Source organism: Triticum urartu, chromosome 6A (genome assembly GCF_056163025.1).
Source record: "Triticum urartu cultivar PI428250 chromosome 6A, HENAU_Tu73, whole genome shotgun sequence".
NCBI classification, from domain to species: domain Eukaryota; kingdom Viridiplantae; phylum Streptophyta; class Magnoliopsida; order Poales; family Poaceae; genus Triticum; species Triticum urartu.
Window position 1 is genome coordinate 604,232,355 of NC_141878.1, and position 15,302 is coordinate 604,247,656.

Here is a 15,302-nt window from a genome sequence, read left to right on the forward strand (position 1 = left end):
TCTATATAATGATCATTGCCTGGATATCGTCATGAGTATTTGAAGTTCTATCAATTGCCCAACAGTAATTTGTTTACCCTCCATTTGCTATTTTTCTTGAGAGAAGCCACTAGTGAAACCTACGCCCTCCGGGTCTCTTTCTCATATTATTTACCTTCACGATCTATTTTATTTGCCTTTTATTTTCAGATATACTAAACCAAAAATACAAAAATACCTTGCTGCAATTTATTTTATTTGGCGTTCGATCTATCATTATTTACTATTGATAGAGCAAAGAGGCGGTCTATTTTATTTACCATCAATCTATCATTATTTGCCTTCGCGATCTATTTTATTTACCCGTGCACCATTTGTATTTTTCGGAGTTTGGGTTGTTTCTCAAGCTGTTCAGGTGGTGGTGGTGCCATGGTGGGGGACAGCCAATTCCACCTTCATATAGGTGGGGAGTTGGGTTGTTTTTCAAGTTGTCGGAGCACGTAGGTGTAGCAAAGCTCATGGGGAGAACCAACTCCACCTTCCCGGCGCTTCATGGTATACATATGCTAAACATGCCACACAAAAAAATGACATGGTACAAATACTTAAGAAGGAGAGAAGCACTTTGGTGACCCAGGAAAAACCAATGCCAAGTAGATCAACCTAGGCAAAACACTTAAACGAAAAAAGCTCACCAATGAAGAAAAGAGTTTAGGTACTAAATCATTAAACAAAGTAAGATTAGTTACAACAAGTTAAGCACCTATGCAATTGGGCACTTGAGTTGCTAAGCTATCTAATGCATTTAACACCTCATCCAAGCACCATTGCATTGGAAGAGGCCTCCCTAAGCTATTTAGGCCCTGTTTGTTTGGCCTTTTGCTTCTGCTTTTGCAGCTTTTCCACTTTGACCAAAAAGCCACAAAAACTTTTAAATATGTGTTTTTTTGAGCTTTTATGGCTTTTGGAGCTAAATATTGTTATATTGATTCATCAAAAACCAAAATAGACCCAAAAGAACCTATTTAGAAGTTTTTATGGTTTTTTGACCAAAGTGAAAAAGCTGCAAAAGTAGAAGCAAAATCCCAAACAAACAGGGTCTTAATGCATTTAGCAACTCATTTAAGCACCTTTTCATTGGAAGGGGAGCTGGGCTGTTTTCAACATGTTGGAGCCGAGTGTTTTGGGCCCAACTTCTCCAATTCCACCTTCATTGTTGTTGGGAACTTGGAGATACTCTGAACTTATTTTCTTCCACCAAGTTTTTTTTTTGCGGGAATTTCTTCCACCAAGTTGCTGAAGAACATTCCCAATACGGGTGCAGTACAAGGCTGCTGAAGAAGTTGAACGTGTTAGCTGATGAGGTGGATCACAAATCATCTGGCAACGAGGAGCAGAAGAAGACAGACGAAGAAACATCGAGTGTTTGAAGACACAGATTACACACGTGAAGTTGAAAATAATTTACAGACAGACAGAAACATGTACATACACACGCGTACCGTACATGATTTACAGACATACAAAACCGTGTGAAACTCACACGAACACCTGTAGAACACGTTTTGCCCAAAATATAGGAACGATGAAGCCCCAGATGAACCCAACCACCAAGCAGGCGACTTATTCCAGCGATCCCACGATCGACCCCGGCGCACTGATCAGTGATCACAGGCTGCACTTCACATCACATTCGTGTTGGTCCTTGGAGCCGCGCCGTGAAGCACCGCGGTGCCGGCCGATGTCGTCACCTGCTGGGCCTTGCTCGCAACGGCCGTGCCGACGCCGGCGACCTTCTCGTACACCGTGCTCGCTAGCTTCTTGCCGTACTCCGTGGCGCCCGCCACCGCGGACTTGATCATGTCGTACACCGTGCTAGCCAGCTTCTTGCCGTACTCCGTGGTGCCCGCCGCCGCGGACTTGATCATGTCCGTGTACGTCGCGCCAGGCGCGCCCTCCGTCGTCGCGTCCGTGGCGGCGTTCTTCAGCCCCTCCGTGCCCGTCGCGTCCGTGGCCGCGTTCTTCAGCCCCTCCGTGCCCGCCGCGTCCGTTGCCGCGTCCTTCAGCCCCTCCGTGCCGGTGTAGGACGCCCGCGTTCCCTCTTGCGGCAAGTCGAGGTCCCTCTTCCCGGCACCGGCGGTCACCGATTCAGGGGCGGCAGTTGCGCTGGAGTCGTCCTGCGCGTTCCCGCCAGCGCCGACGCCGGGGGTGACCTGCTGCGCCTTGCTCGCCATGACCGTGCCGACGCCGGCGACCTTCTCATATACCGTGCCAGCTGCCGTATTCTTGAGCCTGTCCGTGTCGCTCCCGGTGTACTCGGCGTCCGTGGGTGCGTCGTTCCGTTCCTCCCTGGTGCCGTCCGACACCGGCATTGCCTCATACTCTTTGCTCACGTCGACGTCCATCTTCCGTGCGCCGACTTGCTTGGGGTCGTCTGACACAGTCATCGCCTCCAAGTTACGGACGGCATCCGTCGTGCCGATGTCTTGGCCACCTGGCGGCATGGGCGTGCTCGAGTTCGGCACGGCCGGGTCCTCGACGACAGGGCTGCCGAGATCGCCGAGCGGCACCCCCTGGGTGTCGTCGCGCTTCACCTCCTGCGCCGCTGCCGGGGCGCCAAGGTCAGCAAGCCGCACCCCCTGGGTGTCGTCGCGCTTCACCTCCTGCGCCGCTGCCGGGGCGCCAAGGTCGCCGAGCGGCACCCTCTGGGTGTCGTCCAGCTTCACCTCCTTCGCCGACGGCGGGCCGCCCAAGTCGCCGAGCCGCATCCCCGCGGCGTCGTCGCGCTTCACCTCCTGCGCCGCTGCCGGAGCGTCGTTGTGCTCCACCTCCTTGGCCGCCGCAGGGATCCTCTCCGAGTCGTACACTGCGACCAATCATCACAAGCGATAGAAGCCTTAAGCACCGACAGAGTAGACGAGTGCCACACACCGCGAGCATCTACTTACTGGGTGCGCCGTGCAGCTCGGGACTGGAGTCCGCGAAGATGGGCTTGTCCTCGACGTCTTGCTGCTGGTATCCGGCCTTCTCCACCTCGGCTTCCCTCGTCGCCGCATCCTCCTCGTCCTCGCCGGTGCTGTTGCTATCACCGCCCCCGGTGTCCTGCTCGTGATCGTGATCGTGATCGTGGCCGTGGCCGGCGATGGTGTTCTTCATCTTCCTCATCCTGTCCTTGACTCTCCTGAACATCGGCCTGTGCTCCTTCTCGTCCTGGTGCATCTGTTGCTGCCCGGCCTCCTCAGCTGCAGGCACACACATTTGCAAGTAAATCAACAATGAACTCGTCATAACGGAAATACCAATGGCGACGCCGTGCCGGGGGGAATCCAGAGACGAAATTCACTGTCGCACTACTCACCGGCGATGTTGTCGGGGGCCGGCGTGTCCATCGTCGCACTTACGTCGGTACGGTGCAGCTGCTTTCCCCCTGTGTGTGAGAGACGGTGAAAGCATAGATCGATCGAGGATGGATAGATATAATATAAGCGGAGCAGAACGCGGGAGGCGAGCGCACACGTGTACGTGGGGTGGGTGGAGACGCGTGGTCCTGCTGCTCCGTGCCGACTGGATTTAGTTTGCTGCTCCGTGCCGACTGAAATTGCTCTGCCGACCATAATTGCCAGCCGACGTACGCGTCATGCCAAACTCGTCCAGGATATTTTGGCCGGTGATACGTCGCGTCGGGGTTTGCCTCTTTGGTCGGTGTTTTTTTTTTGAGATGAGAGAAAAGAAAATATCTACTACTCGCTCTATTTTTTTTACATGGTACAATCGAAGTCGGTCACATACTCACATACACGAGCATCTTCGAAAAACTGAGCCGACATAGCATCTTAAGATTTTACAAAGTCATCACAGAAGCCTTACAGTTGACGCGAACGTCTCCTCCCACTGAACGAACATCGCCGGAAGTCTGAAATAAATCCAGAAATAATGCAAGCACCAATGTCAATCTATGACTTCAATCCTGATGGGGTGAGGGTATCCACTATCCTCCTAACCATTCAACTACATGTTGGTTCGCGCTACTCTATTCTATAGTGTACTATGTAGTGTGTATAGATTTGTATTGAATGTCAAACGTTGACCAAATTAATAGAGAAAACTATTTCTATCTACAATATCAAATATATAGATATATTGATGACTCATTTTCTACACTCTGGCTACCTTAAATCTGGTTGACCAGATTTGCTCATGAGCCCTACTCTCGCGACTCCACGGCACTCCCCACACTGCGTTGACCACCGCCTCAGGTCGTGCTCCGGCGAGCCCCAGCCCACCCCTATCGGGGTTAAATCCGGCGAATCTCGAGCAGGGGGTCCCAAGTTGGTGATCTTGGCTAGATGGTAACAGGATGAACGAGGGACACGATATTTACCCGGGTTCGAGCCCTCTCGAAGAGGTAAAACCCTACGTCCTACTTCTGTTATATTGATTGTGATGGAGTAGAAAGTACATGATGTTCTACCTCGAGATCATATGAATGAATCTAACTGAACTTAGCTTAACCCTACGGGCTAAAATCCCTCGGCTTGTATAGGGACCAAGGGTACCTAGGGTTACATGTAGGTCGATTACATCTAGGGATAAGCTTGCCGATGATTTAAACATGTATTGAAGAGTGCACCAAGTCTTTGGAGGATTCCGTCTTAAGTACGTCGAGGGTCATAGTAAGCATGGCCCATTCTTTGGTTATCCGGGGTCCTCGGCCCCGCCCATGACTGGCAGGCCGACGTGGTTAGCACCCCTAGCCTATGACACCGTCAGTAGCCCATGAACTGGTCTTTAAGCCGAGGATATTGATCGACTCCTCGGAACGGCTTCAACTTCGATCTTCGGCTTCGTAGGCGAGTTCAACATACTTGATGCTTTTGTATTGATTCCTGTCTGAGGACACCTCTGGATATGAAGACCTTACAAATCCCTTTTCCGGCATCTTCCTCTACTGTAACTGTGCTTCAATCCGAGAAGTAAAGTTCTTTGGATATCCGAGGAGTTTTAACAACGCCCTTTTCAAAATGCTTGTATCAGATCCGAAGACCCGATCCAAACCTCGGCAGCTTAATGGCGAAGTTTTGTAGTGTTTGCACAATGGGTCGATTGGGTCGTGTTCTGACAACTTTGACCAAAGACCGAACCGCCACCATGTACTATAGGACTGAAAGGTCCCGTCAGTGGTCATTATGCCAAGTTTATAGTGGCTCAAGGCCATTAACATTGGCACATCCCGTCAATAAATGGATCATGCTCCAGTTTTTCGGCAACATCGTCAACAAAAATCCCTCGATCTCGCGCATATAATGCACGTCGTGTTGGGAAATGGCGAAATTACCACGCGAGATCGGGTCCTTTGGTATATTTTACTGGCGTATAAAAAGAGGGGGATGGATCTAATTCATTTCATGCTTTCACCATTGCCTCCAGCTCCCAAATCTCCCAAGCTCAAGTGCTCAGAGAATAGAGCCAAACCCCAATCTTCGTCCCCTTCCCATCTCCTTTTCCTTCCTCAATGGCCATAAAGGGCAACCGTGGATGCCTTCGATCGCCACCGCCGGCAACATCGCCGAGCTGCAGGCGAGCGGCTAACTCCCATCGTCGGACAAGGTCAAATGCCGCTCGACCCTTGAGGGAGTCCTGGATTAGGGGGTATCCGGACAGCCGGACTATAACCTTTGGCCGGACTGTTGGACTATGAGGATACAAAATTGAAGACTTCGTCCCGTGTCCGGATGAGATTTTCCTTGGCGTGGAAGGCAAGCTTGGCAATACGGATATGTAGATCTCCTTCCTTGTAACCGACTCTGTGTAACCCTAGCCCCCTCCGGTGTCTATATAAACCGGAGGGTTTAGTCCGTAGGACACAACAACAATCATACCATAGGCTAGCTTCTAGGGTTTAGCCTCTCTAATCTCATGGTAGATCTACTCTTGTACTACCCATATCATCAATATAAATCAAGCAGGACGTAGGGTTTTACCTCCATCAAGAGGGCCCGAACCTGGGTAAAACATCGTGTCCCCTGCCTCCTGTTACCATCCTCCTTAGACGCACAGTTCGGGACCCCCTACCCGAGATCCGTCGGTTTTGACACCGACATTGGTGCTTTCATTGAGAGTTCCACTGTGCTGTCGACAGAAGGAAGGATGTCTCGTCTCGTCTTTAAAGACGGTACTACTGTTGGGGGAGCTTTGGCTGTCGGCCAAACTCTCCGGCTAGGCGGTTTCATCATGACCGCCTGTTCGGCCGCCGCGCCGACGATGACTTCTCGGGTCATCGAAAACAGCCTCCACGTCAAATCGGCACTCACCGAACAGATGGATCCAATGGAGCTCGCCTGCCTAAACGACCTCTTGGATCGCATCGCCGCCCTGGGAGTCGCTACGGACTATGATCAGATTGGGCTTAAACCCGATCAAAGGGAGATTAACTCTGCGCCGGTCACCCATCATATTGCAGTGGTGGAGGAACAATGCGCCGACCTCTCCTCCATATTGAGGACCAATTATGTCCGGATTCCTGAGCTCTCCGAGCCAGATACCCGTTCGCGGGAGGACATCATCCAATCCCTGAACTTAGAGTCAGGCAACGGGCCAGGATTATCGGGCAACACCCCGGAACCAGAATTTCCAAAATTGGAAACTCCTCGGCCCCTGGATCCCAGATCGGGTAAGGGTTTAGATTCAATTCCACCCACCCACCCAAACATAAGCGATCTTTCCCACATCAGGCAAGAGACCCAGGAAACAGTACATCACTATTGGGCCAGATTCCTCCTTGCGATGAACAAGGTTAAGGACTGTCGCGAGGAAGACGCAATCTTATTTTTTTGCAATAAATGCATAGACAAGGGAATCCTTAACGCCATAAATCGCTGTGAGATATCACGCTTCGCTGACTTGGCGTCCATAGTATGAAAGTACTGTGCGATGGAAAGTGCCTGGAAAACCGAAACAAACTTTTGGGATAATTCGGCCCTAAATACGAACCCAGGAAATAAAAGGGTGCACTATCAAAAGACACCCGGGTCAACTACCAAAAAGCAAAAACCCTCTATAGGGCATGGAACCGTACTGGAGGGATGGCTCAATGGACCCTATAAAATTCACGGTACAGAGGGCGCGATACCAACACATAGCCTTAGAGCATGTTGGATACTCCGGCAGGTAGCCAAAAGTGGCGAGGATCACCTAATTCCACAAGCCACAGAGCACCATCCCAGAAATACCAGTACGGTATTAACGGTCTTCGAGACCTTCGCATCAAATAATAGGCGAAAGCGAACACTCCACAGCCTTGCCGAAATCTACCACGTGGTGACAATAAACCCATGGAGTGACACGGCTATTACTTTCAATGCCAGTGACGAACCTAAATTCCGAACAGCCCGAGCACCAGCCGCATTGGTCCTCAGTCCAATTGTGGACGGCTTTCGACTCACCAAGGTACTCATGGACGGCGGCAGCGGATTAAACCTCATCTATGAGGAAACCCTTCAAAAAATGGAAATAGACTGGAACCGCATCGAGCGAAGCAGCACAACCTTTAGAGGAATAATCCCCAGTCGGGAAGCGCGCTGTACAGGCAACATCACACTAGATGTGGTGTTCGGCACGCCGGAGAATTATAGGTCCGAACAGATTACGTTCCAAGTGGCCCCGTTCAGTAGCGGTTACCACGCCCTATTAGGGCGGGAGGCGTTCACAATCTTCCAAGCCATACCCCATTACGGGTACATGAAGCTCAAAATGCCCGGGCCCAACGGAATTATCACTCTTGCTAGTGATCCGGACACAGCACTCCGCGCCGGAAACAAGACAGCCGCACTGGCCCTCGAGGCATTATCCGAAGCCCTAGCGGCTGAGGAACTGACTGCGCTGCGCTCCATGGTGAACAGGGACGATGTGATACTCGATAAGAGATCCAAGTCCACCTCCTTTAAACCGGCGGATGAAATAGTCAAATTCCAAGTCCATCCAATGGACCCTACAAAAACAGCTTCCATTGGGGCACAATTAAACCCTGACGTAGATGCCGCACTACGAGAGTTCCTATGCGAGAACTGGGACATTTTTGCCTGACACCCTTCAGACATGCCAGGAATCCCAGGCAGGCTGGCCGAGCACAGCCTCAATATTCTAAAGGGATTCAAGCCGGTCAAGCAGGCTCTTCGGCGTTTCTCTGAACCTAAGAGACAAGCCATGGGAGAGGAACTAGCCAAGTTATTGGAGGCCGGATTCATTAGAGAAATAAAACATCCGGACTGGCTAGCAAACCTGGTGATGGTACCAAAGAAGGACAAATCCTGGCGCCTGTGCATCGATTTTAAGGACCTCAACAAGGCTTGCCCAAAGGATCCCTCCCCCCTTCCCCGCATCGATCAAATTATCGACGCTACCGTAGGACACGATTCATTGTGTTTCCTCGACGCATACTCCGGCTACCACCCAATTAAGATGGCGGAGCCCGACCAAGCCGCAACGGCATTCATCACACCATACGACCCCTTCTGCTTCAACACAATGCCCTTTGGGCTCAAAAACGCCGGCGCAACATATCAGCGCATGATTCAGACATGTCTGGCAAACCAGATCGGCAAAACAGTGGAGGCATACGTAGATGACGTGGTCGTCAAAACCAAACATGTCGAATCTCTAGTAGACAACTCGAGGCTCACATTCGATAACCTCCGAACATATGACATCAAGCTCAACCCGGAAAAATGCGTTTTCGGTGTGCAAGCCGAAAAGCTCTTGGGGCTTCATTGTATCTGGCAGAGGAATTGAAGCAAATCCGGCCAAGATCCGAGCTCTGTCACAATTGGATATCCCAACGGACCTCAAACAAATCTAGAATTAACTGGATGCGTGGCGGCTCTAAGCCGCTTTATCTCCCGCCTGGGAGAAAAGGCATTACCCCTTTATCGCCTCCTTCGGCGCACCGAACACTTTGAGTGGACGGATGCCGCCACAGCCGGATTGGAAGAAATAAAAGCCATATTGGCAACCAACCCAGTCCTGGCCGTGCCAAACATTGGTGAACCAATGCTGTTATACATTGCGGCAACTCATCAAGTTGTGAGCGCAGTGCTCGTCGTCGAACGAGAAACAGACGGACATAAATTCCTCCTTCAAAAGCCGGTCTACTAAGTATCCACTGTCCTTATTCCATGCAAGTCACGGTACCCGCATTATCAAAAGATAGCATACGTGGTATTCATGGCATCCCGGAAGCTGCGACACTACTTTCAAGAGTGTTCGATAACAGTAGCCTCGGAAGTGCCACTTAATGATATTATAAACAACCGCGACGCCACGGGTCGGATTGCCAAATGGGCCATCGAGCTCCTCCCGTTCGACAGAACTTACAAGCTGCGGCGAGCCATTAAGTCGCAAGTATTGGCCGACTTTGTCACCGAATGGACGGAAGCCGAACTCCCTAAAGAGTACGGCGCATATTCCAACTGGATCATGCACTTCGACGGCTCCAAAATGATGGCTGGTCTGGGGGCTGGCGTCGTTCTGACGTCCCCAACCGGAGATACAGTCCAATACGTACTCCAGATAATGTATACAGACTCCAACAACGCAGCCGAATACGAGGCCCTTCTACATGGTCTCCGGATGGCAGTATCCATGGGCATTCAACGCCTAGAGGTGCGGGGGGATTCGAACCTCACAATATCCCAAATAAATGGAGACTTTGATGCCAAGGATCTGAAAATGGCGGCTTATCACAACGCCGTCCTAAAAATGTCAGCTCGGTTCGAGGGGCTCGAATTTCACCATATAGCCCGCGAAAACAATCAGGCGGCAGACGTCCTCGCACGCATCGGCGCAAAACGCGATTCGGTCCCCCCTAACATCTTTTTGGAGAGGCTTTTCAAGCCATCCGTGGTATGGGAAGGGGACACCGGTAACAACAAACCGGACCGAACCGCAATGCCCGATACCGAACACTCTGACATAATCGGAGGCTCTGCCACCGAAATAACATCCTCAGCCCACGTTATAATGGCCGTCATCGCCCCGTGGACAGAACCATTCCTGGCCTACTTAACTAGGCAGGAACTCCCTGAGGACCAAAACGAGGCACGCTGCATAGTGCGGCGATCTAAAGCCTACAGGGTCCATGAGGGAGAGCTTTATAAGAAAAGCACCACCGGAGTCCTTCAAAGGTGCATCTCCGAAGAGGAAGGGCGGAAGCTTCTGGCAGAAATTCATGCCGGACTCGGCGGCCACCACGCCGCAGCCCGGGCCCTTGTAAGCAAGGCCTTCCGTACAGGTTTTTACTGGCCTACGGCCCGGGCAGACACATTGGACCTGGTCCAACGCTGCGTGGGTTGACAGCTTTTTGCAAATCAAAGCCATATGCCGCCCACCGCCCTCCACACAATCCCCATTACCTGGCCCTTCGCGGTCTGGGGGCTTGACATGGTTGGACCCCTTAAAGGAGGAACCCACAAGAAAAAATACTTGCTGGTCATGGTGGATAAATTCACCAAATAGATAGAAGCCAAGCCTGTTAAGACGGCCGAATCCGGACCGGTGATAGACTTCATATCCGGGGTCGTACACCATTATGGCGTCCCCCACAGCATCATCACTGATAACGGCACGAACTTCACGGCCGACGAGGTAAAACTCTGGTGCAAAAACATGGGTATCAAGCTCGATTATGCTTCCGTCTATCACCCACAAACTAACGGTCAAGTCGAATGAGCAAATGGTCTTATCATGAGCGGCATCAAACCCAGATTAGTGCGGTCCCTAAAGGAATCTAACACACACTAGGTAGAGGAGCTTGACTCCGTACTCTGGGGGCTGCGGACAATGCCGAATCGCACTACCGGATACACACCATTCTTTATGGTATACGGCGCAGAGGCGGTTCTGCCCTGCGACATAATTCATGACTCACCTCGAGTGCGCATGTACGAAGAAAGAGAAGCCGAGCTCGATCAGCAGGACAGTCTGGACGCCCTAGAGGAGGAGCGTGACGTGGCAAAAGCCCGTTCCGCATTCTATCAACAGCAGGCTTGAAGATACCAAAGCAGAGAAATACGGGCCAAAACTTATAATGTTGGCGAATTAGTTCTATGCCTACCGGAGAAGAAAAAGGACAAACTCAAGCCCAAATGGGAGGTCCCTTCATTATTGACCAAGTTCTGATTGGTGGGGCGTACCGTCTGCGGGATGCATCGGATAACCGACTCGAGCCGAACCCATGGAACGCAGCCAGACTCCGAAGATTCTATGCCTAGCGCCGGACTCTGTGTTCGTCTCCTTCCTCTGTCCATTTTTATACACTATCTGTCTTTTATTTCTCTCCTCCTCCCCTTATTTCATCTCACATCCTTTAAGGGCCAATTTGTGCCTTGTTTGCACACAACTGACGCGCTATCCGCGCTCATTATACCTGGGGGCTTCTTTCACAGAAGCTTATTTATTTATATGGGCTTCATGCCCAGCACATGTGTCATCCTTCCGCATGTACCTTTTATTCACCATTATATGCATCGATATGACTTAAGTTTTGGCCAAGCTGGGTTGCCTGGCTCTTGTATTTATGCCCTACATTCCCGTTAATTCGGCTAGGGCATAAGGGGAGCACCTGCGATTGTTACTGCCGGGTCAGCCGGATGTGTACCTCAGACTGGGTGAAGCCAAAAGCTAGCGTTCTTAAGGGAATATTCGGTCGGTGAAAAAAAGACGATTTTTTACCTATTTTCTATATATGCCCCCAGATGTTTTTTGCTGCGATTCTTTTCGCAGTCCGGACATGCATACCCAGGGAAAGGAACCCCTAACGGAACTATTCTCCCTGGAAGATGTTTCTTACTAACCATGTAATATAACATAACTAGTTGGGCACTTGTCTGTTCAAGCACTAATGACCCCCACGCCTGGTTTCCAAGCATGCCCCGGTTCTTATATAACCGAGAGGGTATTCGGATACACTCTGGACTATCGGGTCCTGAGGTTGAAGCGAAAAGGTCCGCCATGACAAATGATCTACAATCCGACTAGAAGGCATTATACATGTCATTTTAATTACACAACTGGACTGGCTAAATTCCTCTTCTATACCATCCAACATGCTATCTAGTCTACAATCCTGTTGGGAATACTTTGCGGCCAATTCTACTTGCCTGTACACTAGGCTAACAGGGATCTCTTTCCCATCGGGCCCCACAGGTCCGACCTCGGCCATGTGGTTTGGGTCAGCCTTGGTATACCGCGTCTTCACCATGGCCCAGGCTTCCCTGGCACCTTGATGGCAGGTTGATATATTCCACAATCGGAAGCGCCGCCGTGCTCCCTTCAGCTTCTCTACAAGCTCTCCAAGGCCTTCGGGCATGGAGACGGATGGCCACAAGGCCTGGGCAATGCCTTGCATCGCCTGCCGAACTCGCTCGTGCAGGTGTAAAAGCTCGGGCAGAAGATCACCTGCAGACCCGGGCATTTCTTCCGCGGGACGACCTGTTAGCATACCTACAGACGTAGCTTTGTTAGTCAACTTCTTTGCCAAACTCTTCTTAAAAGTTCGTTCAAGAACTTACTGAAAATGCCGCGTCGAAGCCGCTGATTCTCCTTCACGGAGTCTGACAGTTGGGCACGAACATCCTTTAGTTCCACGCCCAGCTGGGTGTTGGCATCCTGGATATTATTCTTCTCCTGCCTAACCCTCGTAAGCACGCTCTCGCCAGCCTTTAGCCGGCGTTGCAGATGTTGCTCATCCGGATTTCCTCCGGCGTCATCTACAACTTCATCGTCAGATTTGCACATATGCCGCACTTTATATGGTATCTATCATTTTAAATATGTGTTACCAGAGGGGGTCTTCTTGGACTTCTCTTCTGCGGCCAGTGCGGCCTGAAGTCGGGCTTTGCACTCTTCAAGCTCATGGGACAGTTGGGTATTCTTTTCTGTAAGAACCTGCATAACAAATGATCCTTAAATCAGTTATTCTAACTGTTTCAAGTCTCAGGGGCTACTAATATATATAATCATCAAAATTTCTCACCCGTATGTCCTTTACATACTGATCCGTGGCTCTGGCTAGACCATTTTGAGTAGCACGGAGGTACGCGTCCCCCGAGTTGAAGGCATCAAATTCCTCTTGGGAGAAACAAGCGTCACAGTGAACGGCTCGGCGATGCCTGTGGTTCATGGCGCTCTCCACCTCGGAATTTGTGGCGGAAAGTCTGTCCGCATCCTCTATCGGAGGAGCATCCGGCGTGCGCCTTGTATTCGCTTCTGCTTCCGGGTCCGGCCTTGGAGCCTGACTGGTGGAGGCGTGATTGGCGACCTCTCCGGATATAGTCCGGCGAGCGTTCTTCTTCCTAAGAAAGCGCAAGCATGAATATGCCTTTAAAGAATGATATCATGGAGTAAGGCGGCGCGTAATACCGCTGTGCCGGTGTCTCAGTCCGGGCTGCATTTCTTTTCAGCCTGCCCGGCCTCGCAGCCCCTTGTTGGCTAGTCGCCGCGGGCTCGGCATGACGTCCCAAGGGCCTCCCCTCCAAAACACCGTTGGTATACGGTAAGCAAAGTACACAAGGATGGATCCTTTTCAAAATGTTGGGACTTCGGTCTCAGTTACCTGTGAAGCTGGGAGCAGCCCAGGGTAATCGGCCGTAATGGCTACCAAGGCATTATCGCTGCTTAATTGGTAAAATACCCTATCAATTAGCTCCACAGATATGTCCGGATCCTCTTGGGAGGCCGGGTCGAGGGACCGCTCCGGATCCTCTGGTTGTGGAGGCGGGCTGTGGATCTCCCTTACAGCCTTACGCAGCTCCTGCATTGAAATCGCTGTTGGGGAACATAGCAATAATTCAAAATTTTCCTATGTGTCACCAAGATCAATCTAGGAGATACTAGCAACGAGAGAGAGGGAGTGCATCTTCATACCCTTGAAGATCGCTAAGGGGAAGCGTTCAAGAGAACGAGGTTGATGGAGTCGTACTCGTCGTGATCCAAATCACCGATGATCCTAGCGCCAAACGGACGGCACCTCCGCGTTCAATACACGTACGGAACGGAGACGTCTCCGCGCCTTGATCCAGCAAGGAGGAGGGAGAGGTTGAGGAAGAGAGTCCAACAGCAGCACGACGGCGTGGTGGTGATGGAGTGGCAGTTCTCCGGCAGGGCTTCGCCAAGCTCACGCGGAGGAGGAGAGGTATTGGAGGGGAGGGGCTGCGCCAGGTGCAAGGGTATCACCGCCCTCCCACCCCTCCACTATTTATAGGTGGGGAGAGAGGGGGCTGGCCCCCCTAGATCCCATCTAGGGTTGGGGGCGGCGGCCAAGGGGGGGAGGAGTGCCTCCCAAGTCAAGTGGAGGCCCTCCCCCTTAGGGTTTCCCCTCTCCCATGCGCATGGGCCTTGGGGGGGGGGGCTGGTGCCCCTGGACCATTAAGGCTAGGGAGCCTCCCTACATCCCATGCTACTGTATTGGACGTGGTGGAACATTTTCCGGACCTCCGGACCCCTCCGGAATCCTCCGGAACCTTCCGGAAGCTTCCCGGTACAATACCGAAAAAACCAAAATTTTCCTGGAACCCGAACAACAACTTTCCATATATAAATATTTACCTCCAGACCATTCCGGAACTCCTCATGACATCCGGGATCTCATCCGGGACTCCGAATAATATTCGGTAATCACATACAAGTCTTCCTAATAACCCTAGCGTCATCGAACCTTAAGTGTGTAGACCCTACGGGCTCGGGAATCATGCAGACATGACCGAGACATCTCTCTGGTCAATAACCAACAGCGGGATCTGGATACCCATGTTGGCTCCCACATGTTCCACGATGATCTCATCGGATGAACCACGATGTCAAGGATTCAATTAATCCCGTATAGAATTCCCTTTGTCTATTGGTACGATACTTGCCCGAGATTCGATCGTCGGTATCCCGATACCTCGTTCAATCTCGTTACCGGCAAGTCTCTTTACTCGTTCCGTAACACATCATCCCGTGATCAACTCCTTGGTCATATTGTGCACATTATGATGATGTCCAACCGAGTGGGCCCAGAGATACCTCTCCGTCACACGGAGTGACAAATCCCAGTCTCGATTCGTGCCAACCCAACAGACACTTTCGGAGATACCCGTAGTGCACCTTTATAGCCACCCAGTTACTTGTGACGTTTGGTACACCCAAAGCATTCCTACGGTATCCGGGAGTTGCACAATCTCATGGTCTAAGGAAATGATACTGGACATTAGAAAAGCTTTAGCAGACGAATTATACGATCTTGTGCTAGGCTTAGGATTGGGTCTTGTCCATCACATCATTCTCCTAAT

The 15,302-nt window shown here is 51.2% G+C and overlaps 1 protein-coding gene across 2 annotated transcripts; it reads right to left on the reverse strand.

The window, feature by feature from the left end:
• Positions 1–1,385: 1,385 nt before the first annotated feature.
• LOC125515634 (uncharacterized) lies at positions 1,386–3,495 on the reverse strand. Of its 2 annotated transcripts, XM_087529331.1 has the most exons (4): positions 3,338–3,495; positions 2,928–3,221; positions 2,640–2,845; positions 1,386–2,573 (listed from the first exon to the last, which is right to left on the reverse strand). In XM_087529331.1, exons 1-4 carry the CDS (start codon positions 3,366–3,368, stop codon positions 1,662–1,664), a joined length of 1,443 nt encoding a protein of 480 aa, XP_087385457.1. In that variant the 5' UTR covers positions 3,369–3,495; the 3' UTR covers positions 1,386–1,661. The 2 variants fall into 2 exon arrangements, with proteins under 2 accessions (XP_087385457.1, XP_048537103.2); XM_048681146.2 differs by having other exon boundaries at positions 1,386–2,845.
• Positions 3,496–15,302: the final 11,807 nt, after the last annotated feature.

Excerpts from the sequence above, each read along its gene's own strand:
- LOC125515634 (XM_048681146.2), bottom strand. The coding sequence starts at position 3,368 with ATGGACACGCCGGCCCCCGACAACATCGCCG. Across the intron at positions 3,222-3,337 it reads GGCCCCCGACAACATCGCCG|CTGAGGAGGCCGGGCAGCAA; the intron begins GTGAGTAGTGCG and ends GTGTGCCTGCAG. Across the intron at positions 2,846-2,927 it reads CGAGCTGCACGGCGCACCCA|TGTACGACTCGGAGAGGATC; the intron begins GTAAGTAGATGC and ends GATTGGTCGCAG.